This window comes from Chiroxiphia lanceolata, chromosome 3 (genome assembly GCF_009829145.1).
Source record: "Chiroxiphia lanceolata isolate bChiLan1 chromosome 3, bChiLan1.pri, whole genome shotgun sequence".
NCBI classification, from domain to species: domain Eukaryota; kingdom Metazoa; phylum Chordata; class Aves; order Passeriformes; family Pipridae; genus Chiroxiphia; species Chiroxiphia lanceolata.
In genome coordinates, this window is record NC_045639.1 from 39647956 (window position 1) to 39673052 (window position 25097).

At 38.9% G+C, this 25097-nt stretch overlaps 1 protein-coding gene across 5 annotated transcripts; it reads right to left on the bottom strand.

The window, feature by feature from the left end:
- Nucleotides 1-1344: 1344 nt before the first annotated feature.
- On the bottom strand, nucleotides 1345-24454 carry EDARADD (EDAR associated death domain). Of its 5 annotated transcripts, none has more exons than XM_032683338.1 (6): nucleotides 24436-24454; nucleotides 14348-14406; nucleotides 12550-12589; nucleotides 9544-9632; nucleotides 6781-6826; nucleotides 1345-4256 (listed from the first exon to the last, which is right to left on the bottom strand). In XM_032683338.1, exons 2-6 carry the CDS (start codon nucleotides 14348-14350, stop codon nucleotides 3880-3882), a joined length of 555 nt encoding a protein of 184 aa, XP_032539229.1. In that variant the 5' UTR covers nucleotides 14351-14406; nucleotides 24436-24454; the 3' UTR covers nucleotides 1345-3879. The 5 variants fall into 5 exon arrangements, with proteins under 5 accessions (XP_032539229.1, XP_032539227.1, XP_032539228.1 ...); XM_032683336.1 differs by lacking the exon at nucleotides 24436-24454 and adding an exon at nucleotides 18576-18663; XM_032683337.1 differs by lacking the exon at nucleotides 24436-24454 and adding an exon at nucleotides 18576-18646 and having other exon boundaries at nucleotides 9544-9614; nucleotides 14348-14409.
- Between the last annotated feature and the right edge of the window lie 643 nt (nucleotides 24455-25097).

The following is a 25097-nucleotide window of genomic DNA, read 5'->3' on the forward strand; positions in this document are numbered from 1 at the left end:
CCATACATTCCCTATCTACTTAAGGCCAACTGACCATAGCCATGCAATCAAGACTAGCTGAACTCAGGGACCAGACAAAGCACTTTGCTGTCAAAACAGGCAACAAGCCCAAGTCCTCATTTAATGGTGCTCTGCCCCTCTGCCCAAAACTGACCCAAAACTTAAAGTTTACAAAATATATTGAAATTAGTTATGAATAACAAATTGCTTTGCCTTCATGGACAGAAGAACATGATATGCTGCAAAAATTACACAAGCAGACTGCTCTGTAAGTTATTATAAATGTCGTGCACTTTCTTTGACCTTGTTTAAACAATTCTGCTGTCTGACAAATAATTTCCAACCATGGCTGGCCATAAGTCAGCCTAACTTAAACAACCATATATCAGAATTAACATTTTTTTTTTCTCTTGCTAACAGCTTCACTTGGAATTGTGGGAGGCAGTTTGAGACAGTGAAAAACACGCAGTCTCTTGCACAAAGCGCTGCCCAGGCAGAGCTGCAGATCTCCATCATTCAGTAGTGGTTTGAGAAGAAGTCTGGTTTACAGTTGCTGTACAACTTATTTTGAAGCAAGCATCTTGGGCCATGCTGACTACCCTATCCTTTACAGTAGGCTTCCAAAGGACAGTCCCAAATTCATCCTGCATTCCTCCTCACAGATCAAAAGGAAGCACATGCAGTGAATGAGGCAACTGAACACTGTCACCGTTTTACTGGGAATGCCCCACAGCAAAACTTGGTGCTCCTGGAGCACAACACTGGAAGTTTGCCCTGGAAGAACAGTTATTAAGCTCATTAGGTCTTAGACAAAGCTGCAGGAATGAGAGAATACAGGGGCTTGGGCAGTTTCATAGAAGCTAAAGTGGGTGGGAGAGGCCATTGGTAATCCTGCAGGCACAGAGATAGCAGCTAAAAAGCTGGAAATCCCTGAAGGGAGAGCAGGTCTCATGTGGGAATACGAGAAAGATATAAAAGAATAAAACTGATAGCCTATTAGAGCCTTTGTAGTGCCCATTACTGGTTATTAATTTAGGGAAAGTTCATCCACTATAGGTTTCATACCTCTCTATAGTTAGTAACTCCACTGCAAATGTCTAGATAAACCTCTCTTTTTATCATCTTACCAAAATTAACTTATTTTTCATATGGAATAGATTAAAAAATGCATCTTCCTTTCTTGAACAGCAGTACCTGTTGCAAACATAAGTGCTTTAAGGAGTCATGAATTTCATATATAAGATGCTTTTTACACCCCACAACTAGTTGATAGTTCAGTGGTTCCAAGGTGACTGGTGAGAAAGAAAACAGCTGTGTTCCTAGCTGTAATAAAAACAAAAACAATAAAGTAAAACATTGACAATCTATATTTCTTTAAAAATAGTATACATTATAACAGAAGATATAAGAATAAACTGAACACTCAGACCCAATATCTTGTAAAAAGATATAAAACTAAAAAAAAAAGTGTGTACATCTCCATTTACGACATACAAAGAGGAAGAAAAGTATTTCAAGTATACTAACAAATAATCCAGTGTGTGGTGAAGTTTAAAGCTAATATTTTCAACCTTCAGAGCTGAATTTACGCAGAATCCACAAATGTACTCTCAGAAGCAGCTTTATTTCTATTAGACATGAATCCTTGCAGCTGACATTGAGTTTTCAAGAGCTTTGAGGGGTCAGAACTCATCTCCAGAAGACATCACCGTTTCTTAAAAATTTTACAAGTTTTAGCCAGGAAATGGGAAGAGGGGTAGATTTCAGTTGAACACATTGATTCAGGAATGCTGCTGCATCATTTTGTATTCCCATTCTGAGTCTTAGGTGAGGGTTCCAGCTCCTTGCTGGACTGGATCTACCAAAGCAAAGCATATTATAATACCACGCACATATAGCTGTGGTAAGTTATGGGAGGGAAGAACCTTTGGCATACATGCCAGCACTCATCACTAAGAAGAAAAACTTAACACACAGACATACAATCCTAAATCATGCATGCAGTTGGCCCAGGGTATGGGGATTTTGTTGGACAAGCTGCATTATGAGCTGTTTGCACGTAGGCAGTAGATACCTCTGTAGGAACTAAAAATAGCAAAGAGCCCACCCACAACAATAGTCCTCAAAGCTGAATCTGGAGCATTAACTTAGGATAGAAGATTATTTGCAAAAGTTAGAGTTGACAGACATCTATCAGGAAACCCCAGTACCTGGAAGAGGAATGCAAAATATCTGAACTGCAGCCCCAACAAGATACAGCAGTACAACTTCCTCCTTAAAATACAGATAGAAAACTAAAGAGTTCTAAACAGTTGCAGCTTTTTTGAGGAATCATTAAAAAAAGTTATTAAAAATTGCAGTCTTTTCTAAAAAAATAAAAAATTCAGACCTCAAATTTAGGTCACTCTTTTCACCTTGAAACAAGATTTTCAGCTTCTTGAAGTCACTAAAATAAACTTAATTTATGCCACCCCAGAACTAGTGCCTGACACTGAAAATGTTCATCTTTACTTCCAGCCCCTCTGTAACCATATCACTCAGCATCTATAGTAAAGTATTACTAGAGGTTCTTTTTCATTCTCTTACAATAAGAAAGTCAGTATACAGCATTAGACTTCCCTCAGCTTTGCTACTAATTCTTATTATTTCTACTAGAGAAAAGTAAACAGCGTATCAACCTGCAACCCATTCTAGTTTTACCCCATGTCTTGACATACTATTCACCAGTGCTTTGGTATATACACCTATGTACATACTAGTATTGTCTGAGATGTCAGAAGAATGGTAGGAAAAAGACCAATTTCTGAAATACTTACATTGTAAACAGTGTAATTCAGAGTATCAAAATCCTTTGAAAAACATCAGTCTAAACCACTTGTGCTTCAATAACCATCCACCTGGACTGTAGGTGAATTCACCTGGTAATTTTCCATTAGAGCGGCTCTAATCAATACACAGTGCTAGTTTCACACAGGTGTGCAACTACCTTGGTGTGGGGCAGAAAGCAGGTCAACCCACAGGACTGTGAAGAAAACCACAGCCTGTGAAAAGGGAAGTTATAGTCAATACTAACGATACCCTGTGAGTGATAAGGCTTACACAGCCTCTCACACTGGAAAGTGAGAGGCATTTGATACCTGCACTCAGAGTATACACTGTCTTCAAAACTTTGGAAAATAATTTTAAGTACAGAGCATTTTAATTAGTTTTTTTTGACCCCCTAGAGATTATGGGTTGGAAAGTCTCTCTGAATTGCATGATTTCTTCATAAGGCAAATATATTCTTGTTTATAAAAGAGACTTAAAGCTTAACTTGCTCGAATGTGATGTTGAAACATTGAATTAATTGTAACATGCAAATCCAAATTGCTGCTTGGAACGCTGAGGTGTTCCTGTGCCAAAAACAGCGTCACAAAGCTTAAAAAAACAAAAAATGAAAAAAAATACACCTCATCTTCTACTAGGTAGAAGAGACAAAACTGTGGAAGGGTTGCCAGTAAGGCCAAGAGACTTGCCTTCTAATTGTGGCTTTCCCAATAGCAACAGAACACAGCTGACATGGTTCACAACTGCTGTAGTAAAACCAGCAGTCTGGCTTTTTCATTCCTCTTCTGCTTAGGAAGCCTACCAACAGCAGCAAAGAAGCTGAAGGAATCTGTAGGCTCAAGAACATAACCTGGATGATTCCACCCCCTTTTGGAAGATTATCTTTGCAACCCTGAGGGTACAGATCATTCATATGTGTATACAGCAGAAAAGGCTTACACAGTATACAAACTGTCAGTACAGGCTTTCTCTCTCTTGCAAGGGAAACTTCCAATGTATTAGTGGCAGCTAGTCCCAGCATTTAACATGTACAGACTAACAACTTTCTTTGACCTAGAAGTCATTCTGGTAAGTTCTGTTCCCTCTCTTGGGCCATTCCTCCTCCACCCATTTCAGCAGCACTTTCACAACATCAATTCTCTTATAAAATTTACAGAGATCAATCAGCTGCTCCACAGTCCGGTCACTATTCCGTAGCAAGAACTCCAAGGTGGGACTCTGGGGCTTTTGTTCAAGGAAACACAATTCATCATAAGTCATTCCCCATTTGCTTGCTAAATTTCTCCAGTTTTTCACTGTTGGGTGGCAAGGATCCAGCTTTAGCCTCACTGTGTACAACAAGTCCTCATCATTGAGCATGTCACTGATGGTTGGTGCACGGAATAAGCACAAGGAGCAGGTGACATTTTCCTTGCAGGTTTTCTTGAGATCTGCAGTGAAAACCATTACATGGGGAGAAGTTAGGATCTATTGCTGTGGTTTCACCGGGAGCTAAAAGTTAAAAGCATAAACGGTTGAAGAGTTTTATGTTCCTGTGAATCACTTCTGAAGAAGTCAGAACAGTGACATGCAATGCCTTTCCTTTAGAAGAACTCATGACATTAACTTTCTAAAACTTCTCTCTTCGCTATGCTCAGTGGCTTTAATCAAAAGGACAGTAATTTTGAAAGCACCATATTTATACTTTCATAGAAAAGACATGGGATTCAATGCAGTGTGTGGGCTAGGATATTCCACTTTTGTGTTTTTGGAACTATGTTGCTTCCTTGAATTTGCCATAACCCCTGCCTACATCACCAACAGCATTATGCATGCATTTCATGCATCATGCATTTCATGCATCATGCATTTCATGCATCATGCATACATGTGTTGTAGGATAAAGGAAAAGGTTTTGCATTTCTGATCTGCTGCCTTCACAGCAACATGAAATACGTGCCCCACAAGAATCTCTGCTGACAGTTTCAAACACCTAGTACTTTAGCACAATGAAAAAGTGCTAAACATTCCTTTGCTTTGTAAGGGCTCTTACAATAAAAGCTGTCCCTATTCTACCAAGGAAGCCCATTTGAAATGTGCATTATGGAGAGGAATAAAGTGCATACTCTTCAATGTGTGATAAAAATAAAAATATCAAGTTGCTGGAAGGAGGTGGTGATATGTTCTAAAATCTGCATCAAATACCAAAAATCATCATTTAGAGGTCTCCTACGCACAACATTCAGTATCTCTGCAGCGCTGTGAACAATGTGGTGTTGTCAGACCAAATATGTATATATTTATAGCCCATAAAAGCATGTGGAAACCAGTGCTAGTCATACTTCTAGTTAAACACTAATACCAAAACCTTTAACACTGCAGTGATGTAGGAGATGGAATCAGCATTTTGGCTGTAGATATGACATTAATTCTCCCTGCTCCTTTTTGAAAGCAGGGAGAATTTGATCTCTCCAAATGGACACATTCTAGAAGCATTTTCTAAAGCTTCTGTACTCCAGCCTCACTGTACAGCTTTAAACAGGGAAGTAACTAGTCCTACTTGGGATGAGACTTTTTCAAAAAGGGGCTGCAATTAATCAAAACATTGATTAAGAACAACAGAAAACAGTGACACACAATTTACAAGTACTGGATCAGAAGCCTGAACTGTATCTCTGGCAAAGGACAAATCTGGTACTTAGTGTCACCTACTCATACAGACAACAGCATCTGCTAAGGTGGTTTGTTTGTGGGGTTTTGTGGCTTTTTTTTTAAAAATTATTATTAATTTATTTGCAGTAATTTTTGTCAGATGGCGTGAAAAGCCCAGAAAGACCATCAAATAGTGAGCTGAATGCAGTGTCTGCATGCACTTTGTATTTTGTTTTTAAGGAAAGAACAGGCTATTGTTATTTTTGTAAGACTGCTCATCAGGTTGCTTTTTTAGCAGGCCAAAGACAACTTCTGAAGTTTTCAACAAGTTAGGACACGCAGCAACAACAGTGCTGCAGACACATAACTTCATACAAATGCTCAGATTCCCTGTTAAGGGTAAACATGTTCTGGTGACACGTTTGCTCACAGGTATTCCACAGGCCTTACAGCTGTTCTCTAGAGAAATATGTATGTTAATTCTTCTGTTCTTCTTGTGCACCCTAAGCTCTTGCTGAAGTGAGACAAAATTTTCTTGCCTCATACCAACATTTACTTATGCAAACAAGGCAAAATGAGTATAATCCAATCAAAGTTCTAGCTGAGCAAAAAGGGCAGGAGAGCACCCTATCTGAACGTCATCTTATTTACTCTGGCAGGGATTCCAGACTAAATTTTATCCTCCAATAAAAGCAGGGAAGAAGAGGTAAAGAAAACACCCCTGTAAAAGGGCACAGTTATAAGTAAACAAAACTAAACCAACCTGCTTCTTGTGCTATACCATCTGCAAGACTAACAAAAGCATCATAAAGAATCCTGCTTTTCTGAGATGCCCCATGTTAGACACTGACAAGCAAATGACTGACCTACCCAACTAATTGCATGATCCTGATGCTACATGATAGGACAAGCTTCTTTTACTAATAGAAAACTCTCAGTTTCTCACTGTTAGACTGAGAGAACTGTATGTCATACACATACACACCCCTCCCACAGCACAGCTCATACAGTAATGGGATAAGCTCCCACAGCCTACTGCCAGCTCTTGCTCTCTCCCAACAGCTATTTACAGATCACTTCTAAAAGCATATGTACTACATACATTTGAAAAGCCCAAGTTACACATTTTGTATGGTCTGCATTGTTGATCACCAACCTCTCAGAACACAGGGGAAGCCGTAAATGACACAGGTCATGAAATGAGGTCCACTAATACTGGTTACCCAGGCAGTTCTTGGTTATGACAAAGGGCAGTTTTTAATAAAGTACTTTCAAAGAAAATCTATGAATAAAATACGTAGAGCAAGAAAGCTGACACGTTACCTGAAAGTGATTCGTCGGTATGGTTTTGCTTGTCTTTGTCTTCTGGCTACAAAGCAGAAAACAAATATAAATCAAAATAAAACAATGTACTTGATACCAGAATAGCTATTTGGCTAATTTGCAACTGGCAAGAGATTACTTACAAGTAGCTCGGGATTCTTTTAAAGTCAGACAGGGAATATATAATGTTTTGAGGAATTCCTGACAATCTGCAGTCTTCTCAGACAGGATTTCCATGCTTTGGCTCACAGAACTACCCTGTTGGTTGTATTCACTGAACAGTGTCATCTTAATTAATGATATGCTATAGCATTATATCTTTTGAATAATTTGTTCTTAATCCTCAACAGCTGTTCAACAATTTATATGGTCTGACTAAATTTTTAAATGTTTTGTAATGAGAAAAAAACAAGGATTTTGCCTGTTGAATGCAGTAGTGAGGGATTGTTTCATTGATCCAGGAAAAGCGGGGGAGCTTTTTTTACAAACTTTTTTACATACATAGGAAGCTTTTTTAGGCAACATGTTGATTTGAACATTTCTGCTGGCTCAGATCTAACCCTCCCCCTGTTAGAAGTAAACATTCCCCCAGTGGTTTTTCACTTGCTAATTAAACATAATGAAATTTCTTAGCAACTTAAGACTGTAACACACGTTGTAACGTTAAAATTCAACTACTTAGCAACATCTAAAAACTGGAAGACAGCCCTTGATCGTAGAACTGCGGGAAACTGCAGCTCCCCTTATTTTAACTATGCGGGTGTGGAGCCAGGTGAAATAGCTTTCCTCTGGTGAGGATTTAAAGATGAAAGCAGAAGGGGATTTCCCCCTTAGATAGCTGCAGCAAAGTATTGTTGATTTTTTTGTATTGCGTCATTCTTCCACAACTATCACAGCAGGCTTCTTAACATTTTGCAAGTTGTGCATGCAAACACAAGTCATTGTATGGGTAAAAATACAGTGTAATAAGATACTCTATTCCTACCTGCTACACCCTCTTTACTAAGAAATCCATTAAAAATAGAATATAGGCACTTCCATTTGTTTTGGTGAACTTGCATATGTTCACAAAGGAAAAATTTGCATACTATTTTCAGCATTTCTTTATTCCTTGAAAACGGCAAGATCACACATGCAACATCAAAATGTCTGCTCTCTGCCGAAGAGAGATCTAACACTGCACTTGCCAATTGCAACAGGATAAGCATTGCCATTATCTTCTACTAGTTTACTTTTCCACTGGCTCCATGACAGCTTTACCTGGACAATGCTTTTTAACTTAAAGTTGGCCTTCATGGCAACAAGTGAGCACTCAAAGTTTAAGAAAAACTAAATATAAAGATCCTGATTATAGTCATTGTCTCCACCCCCACAAATTCCTTTAAAAAGCAGAATATTATTACTGAGTCCTGAGGAGCAAACTCCCAGAAGGATAGCCCACTGGGAGAAAGATGAACTTCCCAGAACAGCTCAGCCTCCCCAGAGATCTACTTCAAAAGACACAAATAAGCAAATTATAAAAAAAAAAAAAAAGCAGATGCTGTTCACTTTGTTGCTATCCTGACCTTCAGTAACATTTCCTGGACTTTATGAACTCATGAAAGTTCAAACTGTATTGTGAAAGCTGATGCCTAAATGCCTTTATGTCATTCTACACGTCTTGTGATAAAAAAATTAACAAGAGTGGGCAGTATGGCAAAATGTACAATGTAAAGCAGGGATACTTACCTGTGCCATACATCTGTTTTCAAAATTCATATTTTTACCAATCAGTCATTATCCACTTTTATCAAGTCAGATGCACTCGGGTTTATTCAAGATAATTTTCTTGTAATGTAATTGCAATAAGACAATGTAGTGTTACTGCCCATGTGGGCATTTTTAAGCCCACAGTGAAGATCCTCAATCTCTATGGACCTAATCAAAGCCATAAACTTAAGCACAGTCTGAAGGTAAGCAGAAAGTTTTCCAGCTCTGTGGAATCATTAACACCCTGATACACTGAATTATCTTTATAGTGATTCTAAGCTGTCAATAAATGCTGTCTTCTTGATGATGGGAATGAACCGTTACCTCCATCATCTGTGAAATGCATACCAAACCAATGTTTGTTTCTGATGAAATTCAGCTGGGACTCTGGCATAAGGAACTCCTTTTAATTCTTCGTCTCGCTGGAAAATGCTCATTCATTTCTCTTCTCCAAGTTTTCTGCTCAACCCAAAGAGAATCAATTTGAAATTCAGCAAATAACATTCACTTGAAATATGATAACCATGGAGCATGGGAGTCACTCAGTATTGTCCATTCTATGGCAATGTAAGATGTCACAAATAATGGAGAGTGTTTCAACTATGGGAAGAGCAGTGTCCCAAAATCAAAGCAAAATGGTCAAATGCCTCCCTAAGGGCAAAACCTAGGATTCCTTACTTCTTCACTTATTCTCTGCCCTGGCTCTATTTTCAACAGGAAAGAGGGACAGCATGCATGACAAAGCCTTAACTATTTGCTGTCTCTTCTTCAGAGCATCTACACACTAATCAAAACCTATTTAAACTAAAAAGGATATGTTAATGATAAAATAACCTTTCTGCTTTTCTCCACAAAAACTCACTTCATTGAACTCTTGGAAAGAGAGCCTATTTCTGGTCTCTTTTACTGAGTAATTCTGTGCTCTCCAGATATAATCTGAAAATATATTTATTTGTCAAAATACTTAATCTAAGAGCAATAACTTATTTCACAGTCAAGTATCATTTTTCTTACCTGTTGGATTAGGCCAGAATCTGGTGTAAGGGTCTTGATGTTCACAGATGCAATTTCCAACGTAACTTGATCTGTAAGGTATTCTTCATCTAAAACAAAGAGTGTGAAACACTGGTCTTCCGCTCAAATACAAATTTAAATAGTAAGACTATCAAACATAAATTATAGGTGTCTAACACACAAAATTTAACTCCATATCATGATCAAGCACTGGAAATTGCTAGATTAAAAGACGAAAATATTAAATCAGCAGAGATTGTAACAATAATGCAGAGCATGACTGTGCAAAGAAATATAATCCTTGCAGAGACTAGCTATTAGAGTAGCAGTTGTTTTCTAAACAAACACCACACTACTTTTAAAGCAAGAGTCACGTTCTTCTTTCAGAAAGCTGACTACAGGATCAATACATCAACGTAGGCTGAGGATGATTATCACAAGACACTGTAGTTTTTGTTTTGCTTTTCTCATCACACAATGATAGTTGTTGAAATATATACCGTATAAATAATTACTTTTTATTCTGCCCCTTTGTGAACTGGGCTCGTCCTACTTATTTCTGAAGCACTGAAATAATCCATTTCAAAGCGTGTTTATCAACTGCCCTGGGACTCCACTGAAAAGCACGGCATTCCCCATTACAGCACAATCTCTATTAACCTTTCACGCATCACTTCAGCCCTCAAAATGGGATAGAAGGGATACATAAACCCTTTGTGAATCTTGTGCAAACAGACAAATTCCACTCAGCATGATTAATAAGGTCCTCCTTATCAAACCATTTCCATCATTCCCCTGGGTCAGATGCTGACCAACCATTAACACAAGTTTAAAAGAAGTTATATTCCACATGTTTTTACACAAAGGAATGCTCCATGGTGCTGACTACCTTTGTAGTGCTGGTACATTTCCATTTGCTGTTTGCCTAGTGGTAAGATCTCATTAAAGAACATCTATTAGCTTTATGAATCATCAGATAACAGAAAGAAGACATATTTCCTTATCTCGATAAATTTATCTGAATCAAAGAACTCATCCTTACACTTGCAAGAAAAAACCCCAAAATCATTATTTTCCTCTTTTTCTGGATTTATAAGACTGTTGAAATTTAAAGCCAAATAGTATTTCACCCCTAGCAGGGTCAATGTTTAGTAAGGATTATTGTTATTCTTTATTACTGTAGGCCCAGAAACAATGACAAAAAACCAAAATGAAAAAAAAAAAGTCTGAATATGAAGAGCATGGGCATCAAATTTGTGGAAACAGTACATGTGAAATTTGCTCTATATTTGAGTGAAGGTAGAATTATAATCAAATCATGATAAGCATTAAGACTATCCCTGCAAGATAAAAAGTTCTCATATCTCCCCTTTATTTCATAATCAGTAGAGGGTGCCAAGAACTTTAATAAATTATGGACTCAAAATGGCCCATTAATTAATTGAGCTCTAAAAGCAACAGACAGCCACTCTCCCAATGTACTGTCTGATCAAACATTACATCTGAAGAAAACATAATGTGTGTTACTCAGAATCAGACCTACACATCTGTTATACCTTTTATCTCACAGGTTCATATTTCTAAGTCTGTATTTTTATAGAAATAGTTATGAAAAGTCATTCTCAGAAAAAAAAAATTGAAATCATGGAAATGAATGGAATATTAAGAGGAATTTGTAGCACTTTCAACTACAAAGGGGGAATGTCAAGCTATATTTTTATATTAGTATTTCCATCTTCTTACACGTAGCAAGAGGAAGCCGAAACTAAAACTAAACATAAACTGTGTTCACTTCCTTTCATGATGACATTTCTACTTATGTCTTAACTTTCTTTTTTAAATTAAATGCATTTAAAACATGCAATTTCAGATTTCAAACAGCTTTGACAAATTTAAAATTTAGGAATTATCTAATTAATTTTGAGGAGAACCTAATGTCCTGGGTGAAATAAAAAACAGGACATGGAAAAGAATGCTACAGTGTAATTGCTTTAGTGCTAAAAACAATTTTGAATGACCAAACCACCTGTTGCAAATAAGGAGAAAGTAGTTTATGATTTCAAAGTCTTCATCCTGTGTTATATTTCCCTACTGAGCAGCACTTCTGAAAAGATGCTCATTTCCTCTAGCTGGCTTCCTTAAGTCCCCAAAATAACCTCCGACCTTTCTCTAAACCCAGTCGTATGCTGCTCACACTCCTCAACAAAAGTTTCCATTGTGACTAGCTCCTGTCTAGTTTTCTGTGTCTGTCCCGTTGCAGACCTGCTGTGCAACACAGGACAGAGACACACTGTCTGCAGAGGGCTTCTCAACTGAGCCCCTGCCCGTGCATTCCCTGGACAAAGCCCAGTGGTGAAGCCTGGAATGACAAAAAAAACACCCCACATGTCAAGGAAACCATAAAGGGGATATTCACACTGTGTAATCCATGTTATTTACTTCAGTGCAATACAGAACCTGCACTCCCTCTCTGCATTTTCAGTGAGGAGAGGCAACAACCTGTGAAGAGCTGACCTAATAGTAGGGTCCCAAGTAGATGGTATTAACATCTGCTGAAGGTAAAGGACAGCACAAAGAGTTGATTGGTTATAAAGCTGAGAATGCAATCAGAAGCAAAAGACCTGAAGGGTATTTCTTGATTTATTATTTCTGCCAACCTGAAAGCACTGGTAACCTCTTCAAAGCCACCTTCTAACATAATGATGTCTCTACCATCTGTTGTCTGAACACTGTTCTTCGATGTATTTTCCTTCCAGACTGAGAACCCAGATCTTCTGACGGTAGTTTTAGACTGACTTTTAGATCAAAACTAAACTTTGGAAGGATATTTCAGAAGTTAAGATATACACACCAAACTGACCTTAAAAATACAGAAGAGAACATTACATTTAAAACACACATCTAGGAAAAAGTATGTGTTTCGTTTTTTGGATAGCACCACCGGTTTTATTGCATGTAACAACACATATCTATGACACCTGAATAGACAGAATTCACAATACTTACCTTTAGGTACTCCTGTGTCTTGGACAGGATATTTTTCAGTCTGTCCCAAAAAGGCAAGAAACACAGACACTTGTTATTTCGAATGTAATTGTGCTGGAGAAAGACTATATAAAATTGTGTAATTATAGTTGCATCACTTAAGTTGCTACTAGTTGATCTGTTCACCATCAGATACAGTAACACTTCTTAGGTGGTAACTGAGATGCTACTAGCAATTTTGATTAGCACATGCAAAAGTAATAGAGATTGCTGTCTTGCTACAGTATTTTTAAATGTATTACTTTCTAGTGAAATAGCAGAGATTGTAAAAGAAATTTTGCACTTAAGTAGCAAGGTAATCTTGAAAAGGTAATGCATGCCAGGAGGAACAGAGATGATTTAAAACGCTTTTTTAGGAGATAGGAGCTTTTGATAAATTATTGTATTGGGAAAAAAAAAGAAAGAAATATTTGCCCCTTCTTTTCTAAACTTAAATAGTCAATTAAGATGCAATAGAAAATTATTATTACTGAGTCTAAGGAGATAGCTACTGATTTCTGGGCATGTTATAACTTACTATTATGCCTGAAATCTACCTCCTTCCCTATGATCCTCACCCTTATGCAAAAGTAGGTGAGGCTTTTAAAGAAGCTCATAACCAAGCAAACGGATTAAAAGATCTTTTATGGTGGGGTTGTGTGTTAAAGAAATTTCATGTCTCAGACATAGCAACTTTCCCTCACCTTTAAAAAAAAAAAATCCCCTTAGCAAAATACAGTATCTAATTTAATCAGTCCACAAAAACAAAGAGAAGTCTATAGTTTTTATTAAAACCTGCAAGCAAAAATGCAAATAAACATACTGCAATAATGGATAGCAGTGCAGCCTCAGCATTAAAGTACTAGTGAAATTTTCAGAGTTTCCTGCAGAGTCCCTGTTGCAAAGCTTCAAAATGGGAAGAAAACACCAAGACAAAGCAATAATTTGCTCACTTGCCATTCATAAAATAAATTAACGCATTTCAATCTGTTTACATAACTGCATTTGACAATAGTCTTCCCTGGGGTACATGGCACTGTAAATTTTCCCCCAGAATAAATAATCCATAGCAACACTAAAAAAAACCACCAAACAAACAAAGAAAAAAATCCCCAAAAAACCCAAACAAAAAACCCCCAACCAAAACCAAAATAAATTCCCACATTTAAAAGACTTCATAGGATTTCATATTACTTCTACCCCAGCAGATATACTCCTACCTCAGCATAAGACTGGCATGCTCGATATCCTAAGACACTTGTCCTAAGCGATGTTCCTCTGCCAGTAAGCACTAGAGGGCTCTGTTTGGTCCCTCCCTAGGTTCACCCGTGCCTGCCAAAGGCACTGCTCTTTGGTACTACCTTTCCACGACTTCAACTCATCTGGCACAGGAAGGAATAACAGCTTAGTACAATTGACATTATAGGTCCTAGACGGGTTTTCTTATCCCTCCAAACTATATAGACAGAAGAACGTCAGCACCAGTTTTTCTCTGTTCTTGGGGTTTTTTTAAATTATAAAGATGGCACTATCGTAGCCTCGAGGCTATCCCATGGACAGCTCTGCTGACACCATCCAATTCAGCTGATGCACTGATTGGTATTTTTATTTACACTTTAACTGCACAAAGTTAGTAAATTAAAATTTGTTTATGCAATCATACAGATAAGCAAAATCCTTATTTAGAGTTAGCATCCTTGAACGTTTTTACCTCACTTCTGCATTACATAACCATAGAGAGCTATAATGATTTGAACGGTATTAGACCAGGAACACATACCATTGTTAAGGAAAGAGTGCTTGGATCTGTATCCTCCACTGGTTCTTTTGCTGCATGATCTGCTGGAATAAGAAAGCTTTATCACTATATAATCATCAAAGTATTTCTCTCTGCCAATTCATATTTTGCTTCTTTGTCTGACCAAGATAAAGCACAACTATGCAGCCATTACATGCATTATGTCATTACATTTCCACGAGAAAACATGACAAACTGGAAAATGTCAGAGCACATAGATGAGAAACTACAGGCAACAACAAAACCCAACTCTAAGCTAACAAAAAAAAGACTTACATGAAAACTATTTTTAGTTTAAAAAAAAAATCACAAAACAATTCAGTAATGAAGAATAAAATCTAGTAAATTTTCTAAAAGCTGAGTTCTGTTCTTCCAGTGACAGCACTCCATTTTTTCCTCAAAGAAATAATTCAAACAGGAAACACACCCACTACAACAAAAATTAATACTATTACAAACAGCGGAATGTAGTAACCTAATTAAAAAACATATTTGAGGAAAATATTATTTGTATACAATAGAATAATAAACTTCAACTATATGAACATCAAAAGAATACAAAAAATAAATCTTCAAAGTACCTGCATGTGAATCATGAAATGTCAACCCCTCTGCATCAGTGGCTAAACTGACAAATAATAGGGAGGTACTGGCCACAAGTGCACAGAGAATCTAAAACAAATCTCATACAGAAGTCAGGATTCAGAAAACCACTCCTGTAATTTAACATTATCCTGCCATATTTTCGAGAAATGTCTTCTGATTATAAGTATCAATGTTCTCAAAAACTGAAAAGCATTTTAAATTATGTAGTAAGATCTTCATTCCATTTTTGTCACTCTCACTCGAAGTCCTCATACTTACTACAAGTACACATTAAAAGTTTTCAGCTGCAACCAGTAAGAGGTGACTGGAATCAATATTTGGTGATTACCTCCTCCCAAATATAAAAAAATAATACATTTAGAACACAGTCCAAGAAATTAACTATAAAATGCACAATAGAAACACTGAACCCCAAAATAGCACAGAAGTTACACAGACATTATTCTAACCAACTCAAATTTAGCATAATTGTTTATTTTGGGACCCACTGCTACAAATCTACTCAACGCAACAGAACAAGCTAAAGTGTAAAAAATGCAAGACAGTCCAATATATTGAAAATAAAAAAGGTGGCAACAGTGGGACAGAGCTGTTCTCCCTCCTGCTTCTGTGAGGCAGCCTCACCAGCAGCAGTTCCTGGGTGTCCAGTGTGGTGCCAGCTCCCCTCTGTGATGCCAGGCAGAGCCTTTCTCAGCACTGGAGCCCACAGGAAATCCACAGGCAATGTCCAGGCAGGTGGCACGTGATCAAAGGGGTCAGATGACAAGGCTTGAGCACAGTCTTTACACAGAGACACACCGAATGTTTTGAAAAGGCAGGGGATTATGAAATTTCAGATGAGCATTGTTCACACTGCACTTTAGGAAGCCATATGCAAAAGAGGAAAAAAAAAACCTACCAAAACCCTATATTCTTGTCACACATGCCCCTTTTGGTAAATATGAAATCCCTGCTCCAGAAACATGATATTAACAGAATGATCTGGATAAAGCCTTCCCTGATAGCAAGAGTCAGCACAAACTGAACCACATAAACTTCCCAACTCAAATGCAGAGAGGATGATAGTCAGCGGGATAAATGAAAATACAATAAGCTGTCATAAGACATTGCACAAAAGTAGGGCCAAAAATGGAGGTTCCTTGTGGGAACTGTAGTTGAAAGCCGCAGAGGAACTGAAAAGGAAGCTGGGGAAAAGAGAAGCCCACATTGTAAAGGAAAGCTGAAAACAATGAGGCACTGGCAACCAAAGGCTCTAGGCAAGAAGGCCAGCCCAGGCATCCCTAGTCTTCCGGTTTTTCCATTCAAACCCAATGGCAAAGCATGCAACCAATGTAAGAGGAGCCTTGAGGTAGATGAAAGCAGACCCCATAGAATGCCCATGAACCTTGCTGGCTATGTAGCTATGGTAAGGGCTTCATCCCCTATCCTCTGTTACACCTCCAAGATACGACCAAGGCACATTATGGCACTAGTAACTCACTTTCTATGATCCAGAGGGAAGCACTGAAAAAATGAGAGAAGCTCCGAGAATATGGGCATTTGAAACAAGGACTGGACAAACTCCAGGATGTCTCTACAAGAGGTGATGGGGTCCCATGTGGTATCTTTGACTCCTGCTTTCTAGGTTCAGTCAGAAACACACTCACGTGAATCTATGGCTCTGCATCTTTCTGGCTTAGTATCCATCCTGAAAAATATTTTAAAACTCTGTTTCTTTTCCTATACCTTAATTTCTTCCCTTTTTTTACAGTTCTTCATGATGAACAATGACTTCCATGTTTTTTAGGTTGCAGAGTAAACCAAGTCCCAACATTTTCTATAAGTAGTATGTATATTTATGAATATTTATACCTAAGATTAAAGACTCAACGTACTGGGCTGCAGATGATTCACTGTGGTCTTGTTGGCCACTGATAGTAAGTAGATAATCTGAAAACCAGACTTAATATTTAATTGTGAGTAACACAGTTAAAATGCCATGTCCCCTCTCTCTTTCCCACATATATCTCGCACAACATTCTGCAGCTCATGTCATATAGCTGGGCACAGGTGCACAAAGCAGCAGGGAGGAAAGTTCTCTGTTTATCTCAAATGTAAACCATCCACAGTTTTGCATGCTGAAAGGCCAACAGGAAATGAAGGTATCATCTGACTGACTATTCAGTGCATATTGTCTGATTTCACAGTTACTTTCACAGACAGCTTCATAACAACATTGCCTGGAATCCCTCAAAAAAATCACTATCACCATACTCCCCACTGACAGCACACAGCCACTGGCCTACATTTACTTCTACAGGGAACCAGAAGTGAGTTGACTCAGATGGACGTAAATCAGCACATGCAAATTGTCTCGGACAGTCATAAGCCAGGTTTGATGGTTGCTTCCAAGGTTCATTTCTGCTTGCACACTGTTGCACCTGCACACTGCCCAGCGGCTGCTACGGCTCTGCCTGGGCCCATCCAGTATAACCAGTCTGCACGAAGAGCAGCCGACTTGTACCAATGCCCACCGTTGCTCTCTGTTCAACACTGCTACTACAATGGGGATGCAGTGCTGTGCACTTACCAGCACGAACAGTTTGTCAATTCTGTATCTGCTTTTCGTCTTCGCATTGGAAGGAAGCCTGAAGGTGAGCTTTATTGACCTCAGCATTTTGACCTTTAAGCAGAGGGGATTCACAAAGCACTATGTCGCACAGATGGAATTCCCCCCCGTTACAGTTTTTTCCTTGTAACACAGCCTTGACGCTATCAGCAGTGAGTGAAACATATAAGGTGGACCATAGCTGGGTAGTTCAACCACGCACATAAAGAGACCCCTTTCACACCAAGGCTGGGCACGCACATTAATAGTTCAACTTCATACAACTTAAACAAAGTTATCACCCTAATACTAATGTTGTTAATAAAGATGAACCCTGTAACTCAAATCGATAATGGTTCTTTGACTAGAAGCACCTGAATTTCAGATTTTACTAAGAGGAGGAAATATGGCAAATTGTATCAGAATAATCAGCTCTCTGAAAAATCTAAGTCCATCAGCACTTGTGCAGTTTTGTTTACTGTTTACTACTCAATATTTTGTCCCTGTCTGAGCAGATAAGTAGGGAAAAACTGTGATGCTGGCACACCTCAGATGAGGTACTCAAGTCATTTGCTCCATTAGCTGTGTAAGTTAAAACGTGTGGACTTCCTAACCACCCAAACTCTGGGATTCTAAGAAAATGTCTTTTTACAAATGTCTTTTTAACGTGCTGTTAACTAGCGCAGACTAACTTACACGCTAAACACTGTAGCAGGCTTGACAAGACAGGTTGTACTAAATCACATCAGCAGAGCACATGATAAATTATTACCACGCTTAATTAGCGTGTGCGGAGGGGGAAGGGAGCAACCAGCAAACTCTTTTTATCCCAGCCGGGCCTGCGCTCCTCACCTGGCCCCCCTGAGCCGCGGCCCCGGGTCACCCTAGCCCGCAGGTGGTCGCGGCGGGCCGCGCCCCGCACAGCGCCTGTCCCGGACCCGTGGGGGCCCCGGGAGCCGCCGCCGCCGCCCCTCGGTGCACTCCCCGCCCGCCCGGCTCCCCGCGGCGGGTCCTCACCTGGGGGCAGCGGGTCCTGCGGAGCGGCCATGGGGCGGCGGCGGCGGGTCCCGGGGCGAGGAACGCGCAGCGCCCGCCGACGTGCCCGGAACCGCCGCCCCACCGCGCCGCCCCCTTCCTGCACCGCCCCGCCGCAGGTAGGGCGCTCCCGCGAACGAGAGGTGGAGGGAGGAAAGGAAGGGAGGTCTCACACCTCGACGCCCGCAGGGATAGAGAGCGCGTCCGTCGGGAGCCCGCATTTCCCGGGGGGAACACCGCGCTCCCGCGGATACGTCGAATTAACCGCTCCGGGCTCCACTGTGTGAAAACGCCGTGTTTCCATAACACCACACACACAGGGTGCATGTACGACTCCTCAAGTAATGCTAGTTTGGACCTAAAGTCACTTCAACAATATAAAATCAAGTGCTCTCTCTCCTGCTCTTACGGGTATTAACGCGCTCAAATCGCTGCCTTCAGACAGAGAAAGGCGGTCTCTATTAGGGTTCAAGGTGCTCCTGCAGATGGCTCAACGTGCACGAAGAGAGTTTACCAACGCCGAGTACGGCAAAGCGACAATCATAAACTGCACTGGTTTCTCACAGATATTTAAAATTCGTCCTCTTTTGCTACAGTCACTTCCAATACCACGACGATGTTAAACTTTTGGATGTAATTGCTTTGGGACTCCACTGTCATCTCTGGCAAATTCTCTCATTTAAGGTTTCAGTATAAAAGTAATGCAGGTTTCTTAAATGGGGTCTGTGCATGACATCGCTTTCCAAATGAGAAATATTATGTATTGCTATTTATTGTACCATATAAGCAAAAGAAGCCAGCATAACTGAATATGCCATTAGAAAGATCACATTTGACAGTAAGCCACCTGGCTCCTTTACTAACAAGGTAACTTTATAGACAGATTCTATTCTGTTACACTGGGAGAGCTCCAATTCAGCCAAATGGCTTACACTGGCATAACCAAAAGTCCATAAAGCATTAAAAAATGTTTTTCAATGGTTCTGTTGTTGAATTTGAGAATTCTTGTAAAAGAATAAGGAGTTTGGAAGAGAGCTCTTACCTCTCAATCATCCTACCAGTGAAAGTACAGACATGGTATTTAGGAGATTCAGAGCATTACCCTTATTTCATCTGAAATAAATGGGGCCTTCACCATTGGGTTATACACACAAACATGTACATATATATATTTATACATCTTAGTCTCCAAGGTACAGATAACAAATCACTAAGATTTCTGCAATTCATGGTGTGTAAAAAATGAAGGATTTTTTTAGGCATGTCTTTGGAGTCTGGCTGTTCAAGGTATCGGTTGACAATGCATACATGTAGGTCTTCAGGGCAGATACAGCATTCATTTTATTGAGGCATAAATTTGTTAGGTTTAAAATCTAGACAATTTTTAGCTGTACTGTGGCTTTGTCATTCCTCACAGTGTGTTATTAAATAAGTGTCGGTTAGCTAACTGACCAGTCCAGAAAGCCAGGAATTATTTTGGCAAAACTAAATACAACTGTATCATAAAAGCTGAGTCCAGAATAAGATAACTTTAGGCAACAGCATTCTCTAAAATGCTGAATTAACTTTCTCATCAAATTTCTATAGCTTATTACAGTCTATCTCTTACCTGGCTGTAACCCTGTAAGCTACTAAACCCAGCATAACTAATCATAATGAGAAGAGTTCAGGATTTTGTAAATTTTCAGTCAAGTACAGAATTAATAATTTCAAATAGTTTTTACAAATCAAGCTTACACAGATCTCTTCTCACTCCTTTCCTGGCCCCATCAAAAAAAACCCTAGCCATCTTTGATGAGGACAGAGGCTTTTCTCAAAGATCTACAAACTATCTGGTAATATATAGCTGGATAGTTTATTGTTTGAAATAGCAATTAGTGCACAGTCTCAAGGGGTTTCCCACATTCTGAGCACAAGACTGCAGACAAAACCATGGACAATATATTTCTCTCCTGAAAAATATTATTGCTATCTCCCCCCACCCCAAAAAACCAAACCAACCAAAAAACAAAACAAAACAAAAAAACCAACAAAATAAAAAAACCCAACCACAAACCACCACAAACAAACCAAAAACCCAAAACTTTTTTCCCAACTGTGGCTCTTCCCCATGGAAATAAAGAGCTTTTGCTCCAGATCACAAATGCCACTATAACTCAGTGGAACAGTAATCTTCCTATCACCCCTGACAGGGGTTGCCAATAGACACAGTAACCGCAGGTCTGCCAGAACTGCATGGCAACCTGGTTTATTCATTCTCATCTGTTTGCTTTCTACGTTTCAAATATCTTCATTTAAGGAAGTTCATACTGAGTAAAATACTTCTATGTCAACATAAACTCCTCACCCTTGATGTGTTTCAGTAGATTTAGGAAAAACCTCCCTGCATTTTCTCTCCCAGGTGTCCTAGAGATAGCTTTCAGTTGCCAGCAGCTTCAGAGAGTTGCTAGAACAGTTCTTGAAAATTTTGAGACTGTTTTGGAGTAGGAATAATAAATCAGCAGCTAAAAAGTTAAAGCTACTTTCTTTGCCAATAATTATATTGGTCTGTTCTCTTACAGTTCTTTTACAGGAATGTCACGATTTTGACATTTATTTGACAGAAGCAGCATTATATGGAGAAAATATAAGAAATGACGTACACCTAGACCATCTTATGTAAGCCTGTGGATAATCTGTTTGCCCGACAGGACTGCACGATATGGGAATGTTCCCACCGCTCCAGGAGCTGTGCTGTGTCCAAGTCAAACAGACGCCACAGAAACGGTAAAACCTTGCTTTCTCTGGATTGACATTTTGAAACTGAGCCTCATACGATCGATTTCAGGCTGCAGCTTATCTCTCTGCAGGGACTCTAGCACAGTCCCCCTGCCTGGCTGCTTGTTTCCATCAATCTACAATTTAGCTGAGATCTATACCTGATGGTCAGATTTGTTGACAGATAAGCACATGTACAGAAAGTGCAAGTGCACAAATCTTAGGGGGTTTTTTAAACAAGATTATGTATGTTCATCTGCTACCACTATATTCAGAAGTTTGACAGAGCTAGTAGACTTATTTCTTTGTTAGCATTCCTTCTTTAAAAATTATAGGTACAGGAATGACACTAAGACTCCATACATTACTTCTACCCTTCATTCAGATCGTGCTATTATACACTACACAATGCAGTTTGTTAGCATCCAGCTCTAAGACACACACATAAAACATGGAAATGACAGTACAGGTTTACAGCTAAGATTTGTAGTTAGTTTTTCACCACCTACAAAAACTTTTTCGGTTGTAGAAGGCCTGACAGACCACTGAACTCAAGTGCCCTGCTACTTGTCTGCTTTCTGTACTTACATCAGGTGGTTTACCAAAAGTTCTTCCCCACAGCTGTGCCTTGCTGTATCATTAAATCTAGACTACTACAAGGTGTTCCATTGCTCAACAGGCACTGCCCTCCCACCGCTGCTGTTTGCCACACTTAAACAGAAGTTTGTGACATATTGATTCTTCTGGTTTACTCTTGTAAGTTTAGGAAGGACTCACTCAAATGTTAATTTGGAAAAATAAATAAAGGCAAAAGTTTCAAGGGCAAAAAAATTCAAAAGAAAAATCCACGTTTCATATTACTGAAACCTAGTTCATGAACTTGACAAAGCAGCTGGGATTTACCAAGCTTCTCCTAACATGAAATGTGACACCATCCTCTTTTGCCTTGTATGTGCACTTAAATTAGTCCATAATAATCTCTAATATCCATTTTTACACAGTTGATGACTGTAGGTTATCATTTCTATCCACAAGCAGAGTGCATAAACTTAATTCTGGCAAATAAGACCTGGCTAAAAAGCACCAGTGGAGCTGATAGTAGCAAGACTTGAGCAGTTTCAAGTCCCCCTGTGTCCTCTCTGCGGGTCAGAGGCAAGTTTGGTAATTACAGATTTGCTACATCCTCTAAAAGACTGTCTGTCACTCTCTGGTGCACCCAGATCTCTGCCCACTCAAGAGAACAACGTTGTGATGAGGAAGAGATGACTCTGATGTGCATTATTTAATCCTTATTTGTGAATACAGAATAAAGTTTTTAGTTCCCGTGTTCAAGGCTTTCTTTGCTTGCACGTAGAAAGAACTTGCAAATAGAACTGTCAACATTTTTAACAGCAATGCATATTATGAAATCAGAGGAAATATTTGTTCTTATGCCAACCACATTAAAAAATTAAATATATAGGCCATACTCTTCATGACCCCAGTAATCTGTAAACTACGATTATCTCTCTCCCCAGTAAAGGTTTGTTCTCGGCCCCTGCTAAAATATCATAACATTGTGGCAAATTTCTTTAAATGAAAGATGCTAAGTAGATACTTAGAGCTTTGTAATATGCTATTAGGTTTTGACTGCAATTCAAAGACTGTTTCTTCTATTTCCTGAAACTGATTTCACAAAGAAATCTTATATTAGGATTTTTATTTTTGGGGTGGCTTTTTACACATTTTTATACCACTACCAAAGTAGCATTCATAGGTTTAAATCAACACTAAAACATAAAATAAGATTGAAAATACCCTAGAGTTAAGAAAACTGTGTTCAGCTACATTCAGTTCTGGTATAGCAGATAATACTTATGTAAACAAGAAATAATTTTTTGTCCTCTTAAAACAAGTCATTATACATTTTTACAGTGAGTTCCTTATCCTTCTAATATGGCAGTAAAAAACTAAACCACTGCTAACTTCTAATACAAGCACTTCAGAGGTGAAGAAATAAAGTACCTTCTATAATTAACATAAAGTGTTCTGAACTGACAACTAAGTGAACAGTATGACTTAAAAAATATGATAGTTTATATCTAACTTGTATAGTCCTTTATGCAGCCCAAGTGTGAGACAGTGCATGTGCTTGATTCTTCCAATGTTTTGGGGCTTTTTTAAATACTCATCATAGAAACTTTGTTCCAGAATCAAAGGTACAAAATGTAAACTAATACAATGCATTCACCTTAATCTGCTGAACAGAAACAGTTCCTTTGTGAGAAGAAAAAGCCACTTGCGATAAAGTATGGAGTACAGATATTGAGAGCAAACTATGGCAATGTAAACATTAACATCAGCTGTTCTGCCATTTCTTCTCAAATATCTAGCAAATTTATTGGTCCACTGATGCTGAAAGTAGGAATAGGTTCTCATTTAGTCGTTTCCAAATAATAGGTATACTGTCTGTACTCCAGAGAGGAAAGGAGCAATTACATCATCTCTCTGGAACCAGAGAATCAAACTACTGCCTACTTTATTTCGTGGTCTCAGGCCATTTTCAGCAATGCAAAAATCTGTGACATACTGGCACTTAAGGACAAATATAATGCAAAATTAATCTGAATTAATTTATAAGTAAATAAAAATGGTCAATCTAAAAACTTTTAAGTGCGCTCTGATATAGTTACTCCAGCCTTAAAGCTTAAAGCTCGTCTCCATATTCCAGTAAAGCAGTATTCTCTTAGTGAAAGAGTGTAAGAAGAACCTGAGTTGGCATCTGAACTGAAAACAAAATCCTAATTCCAGCAATCCTGCACATTACCTCAGTGCAACACTCATGTTTTTCCACAGGAATATCACTTTTTGCAATTCTGGAAATAATTTACATATAAACTTTGAACTGTCAGGAGCAACAGATTGGTTCTGAACTGTTTGGGCTTTAAAAAAAAATATTTTGAAAGGAACTGGAAAGAAGCCACAGTAAGTCTTAGATCAGATCCAATAGCTATTGGTGAAGCACAGGTAGACAAATTCAATTGATGTCATAATCAGATGTAGCTAAAGTGACCTTGCAAGTAGCCACTGCAAGGGAGGGTCCTACCTTATCTTCTTCCTACCAGGATATGTACCCTGGTCTTTTCCCCTGAATCAAGTTGAGCAATGAAGTAGACATACAGTGAGTCAATTTAGTTGGCTGTTCTGGCAGAAAATTATCCGAAGCAGGGAAAAACCCCAAACATTTGCTTAAGGAGCTGAATGGATTCAACGTACAACTTCAGGACTGCTAGCTCAGACACATGTGATAGGGAAAGAGAGGGAAACAGGAGTGCCTCTTTCCAAACAACTCAGTATTTCATTATGTTAGCTCTACTGAAACAACGCCTGAAAGCATCTCCTTCCTCTCTGGTAGGCTTCAATTTGCTACACAGCAGCCTGTGTAGCCTGCCTCCACTGGAAAAAAAAAAAAATAAAATAGCGCGCGGGGTAGAGGGTGCCAAACAAACAAACAAAACAAAACAAAAAAAAGGAAACAGTGGAGGGACTCTGGAGCTTCTTCATTAGTTTCCAGCCTTGCTCTCAAAGGAAATAGGTGAGAGAACCAGACAAAGCAGAGCTCTTTCCCTATCTTGCTTCATGCTTCTAAAAAAAATAATTAGGTGTGCCCATCTCCGTGTAAATAGCTTCTCATTAATGCAGCCATGCCGAGGGAAACAGGCAGTTTAACATAAAAGAAAAAAAGCCTTTGAGCGCCCAATACAGCCA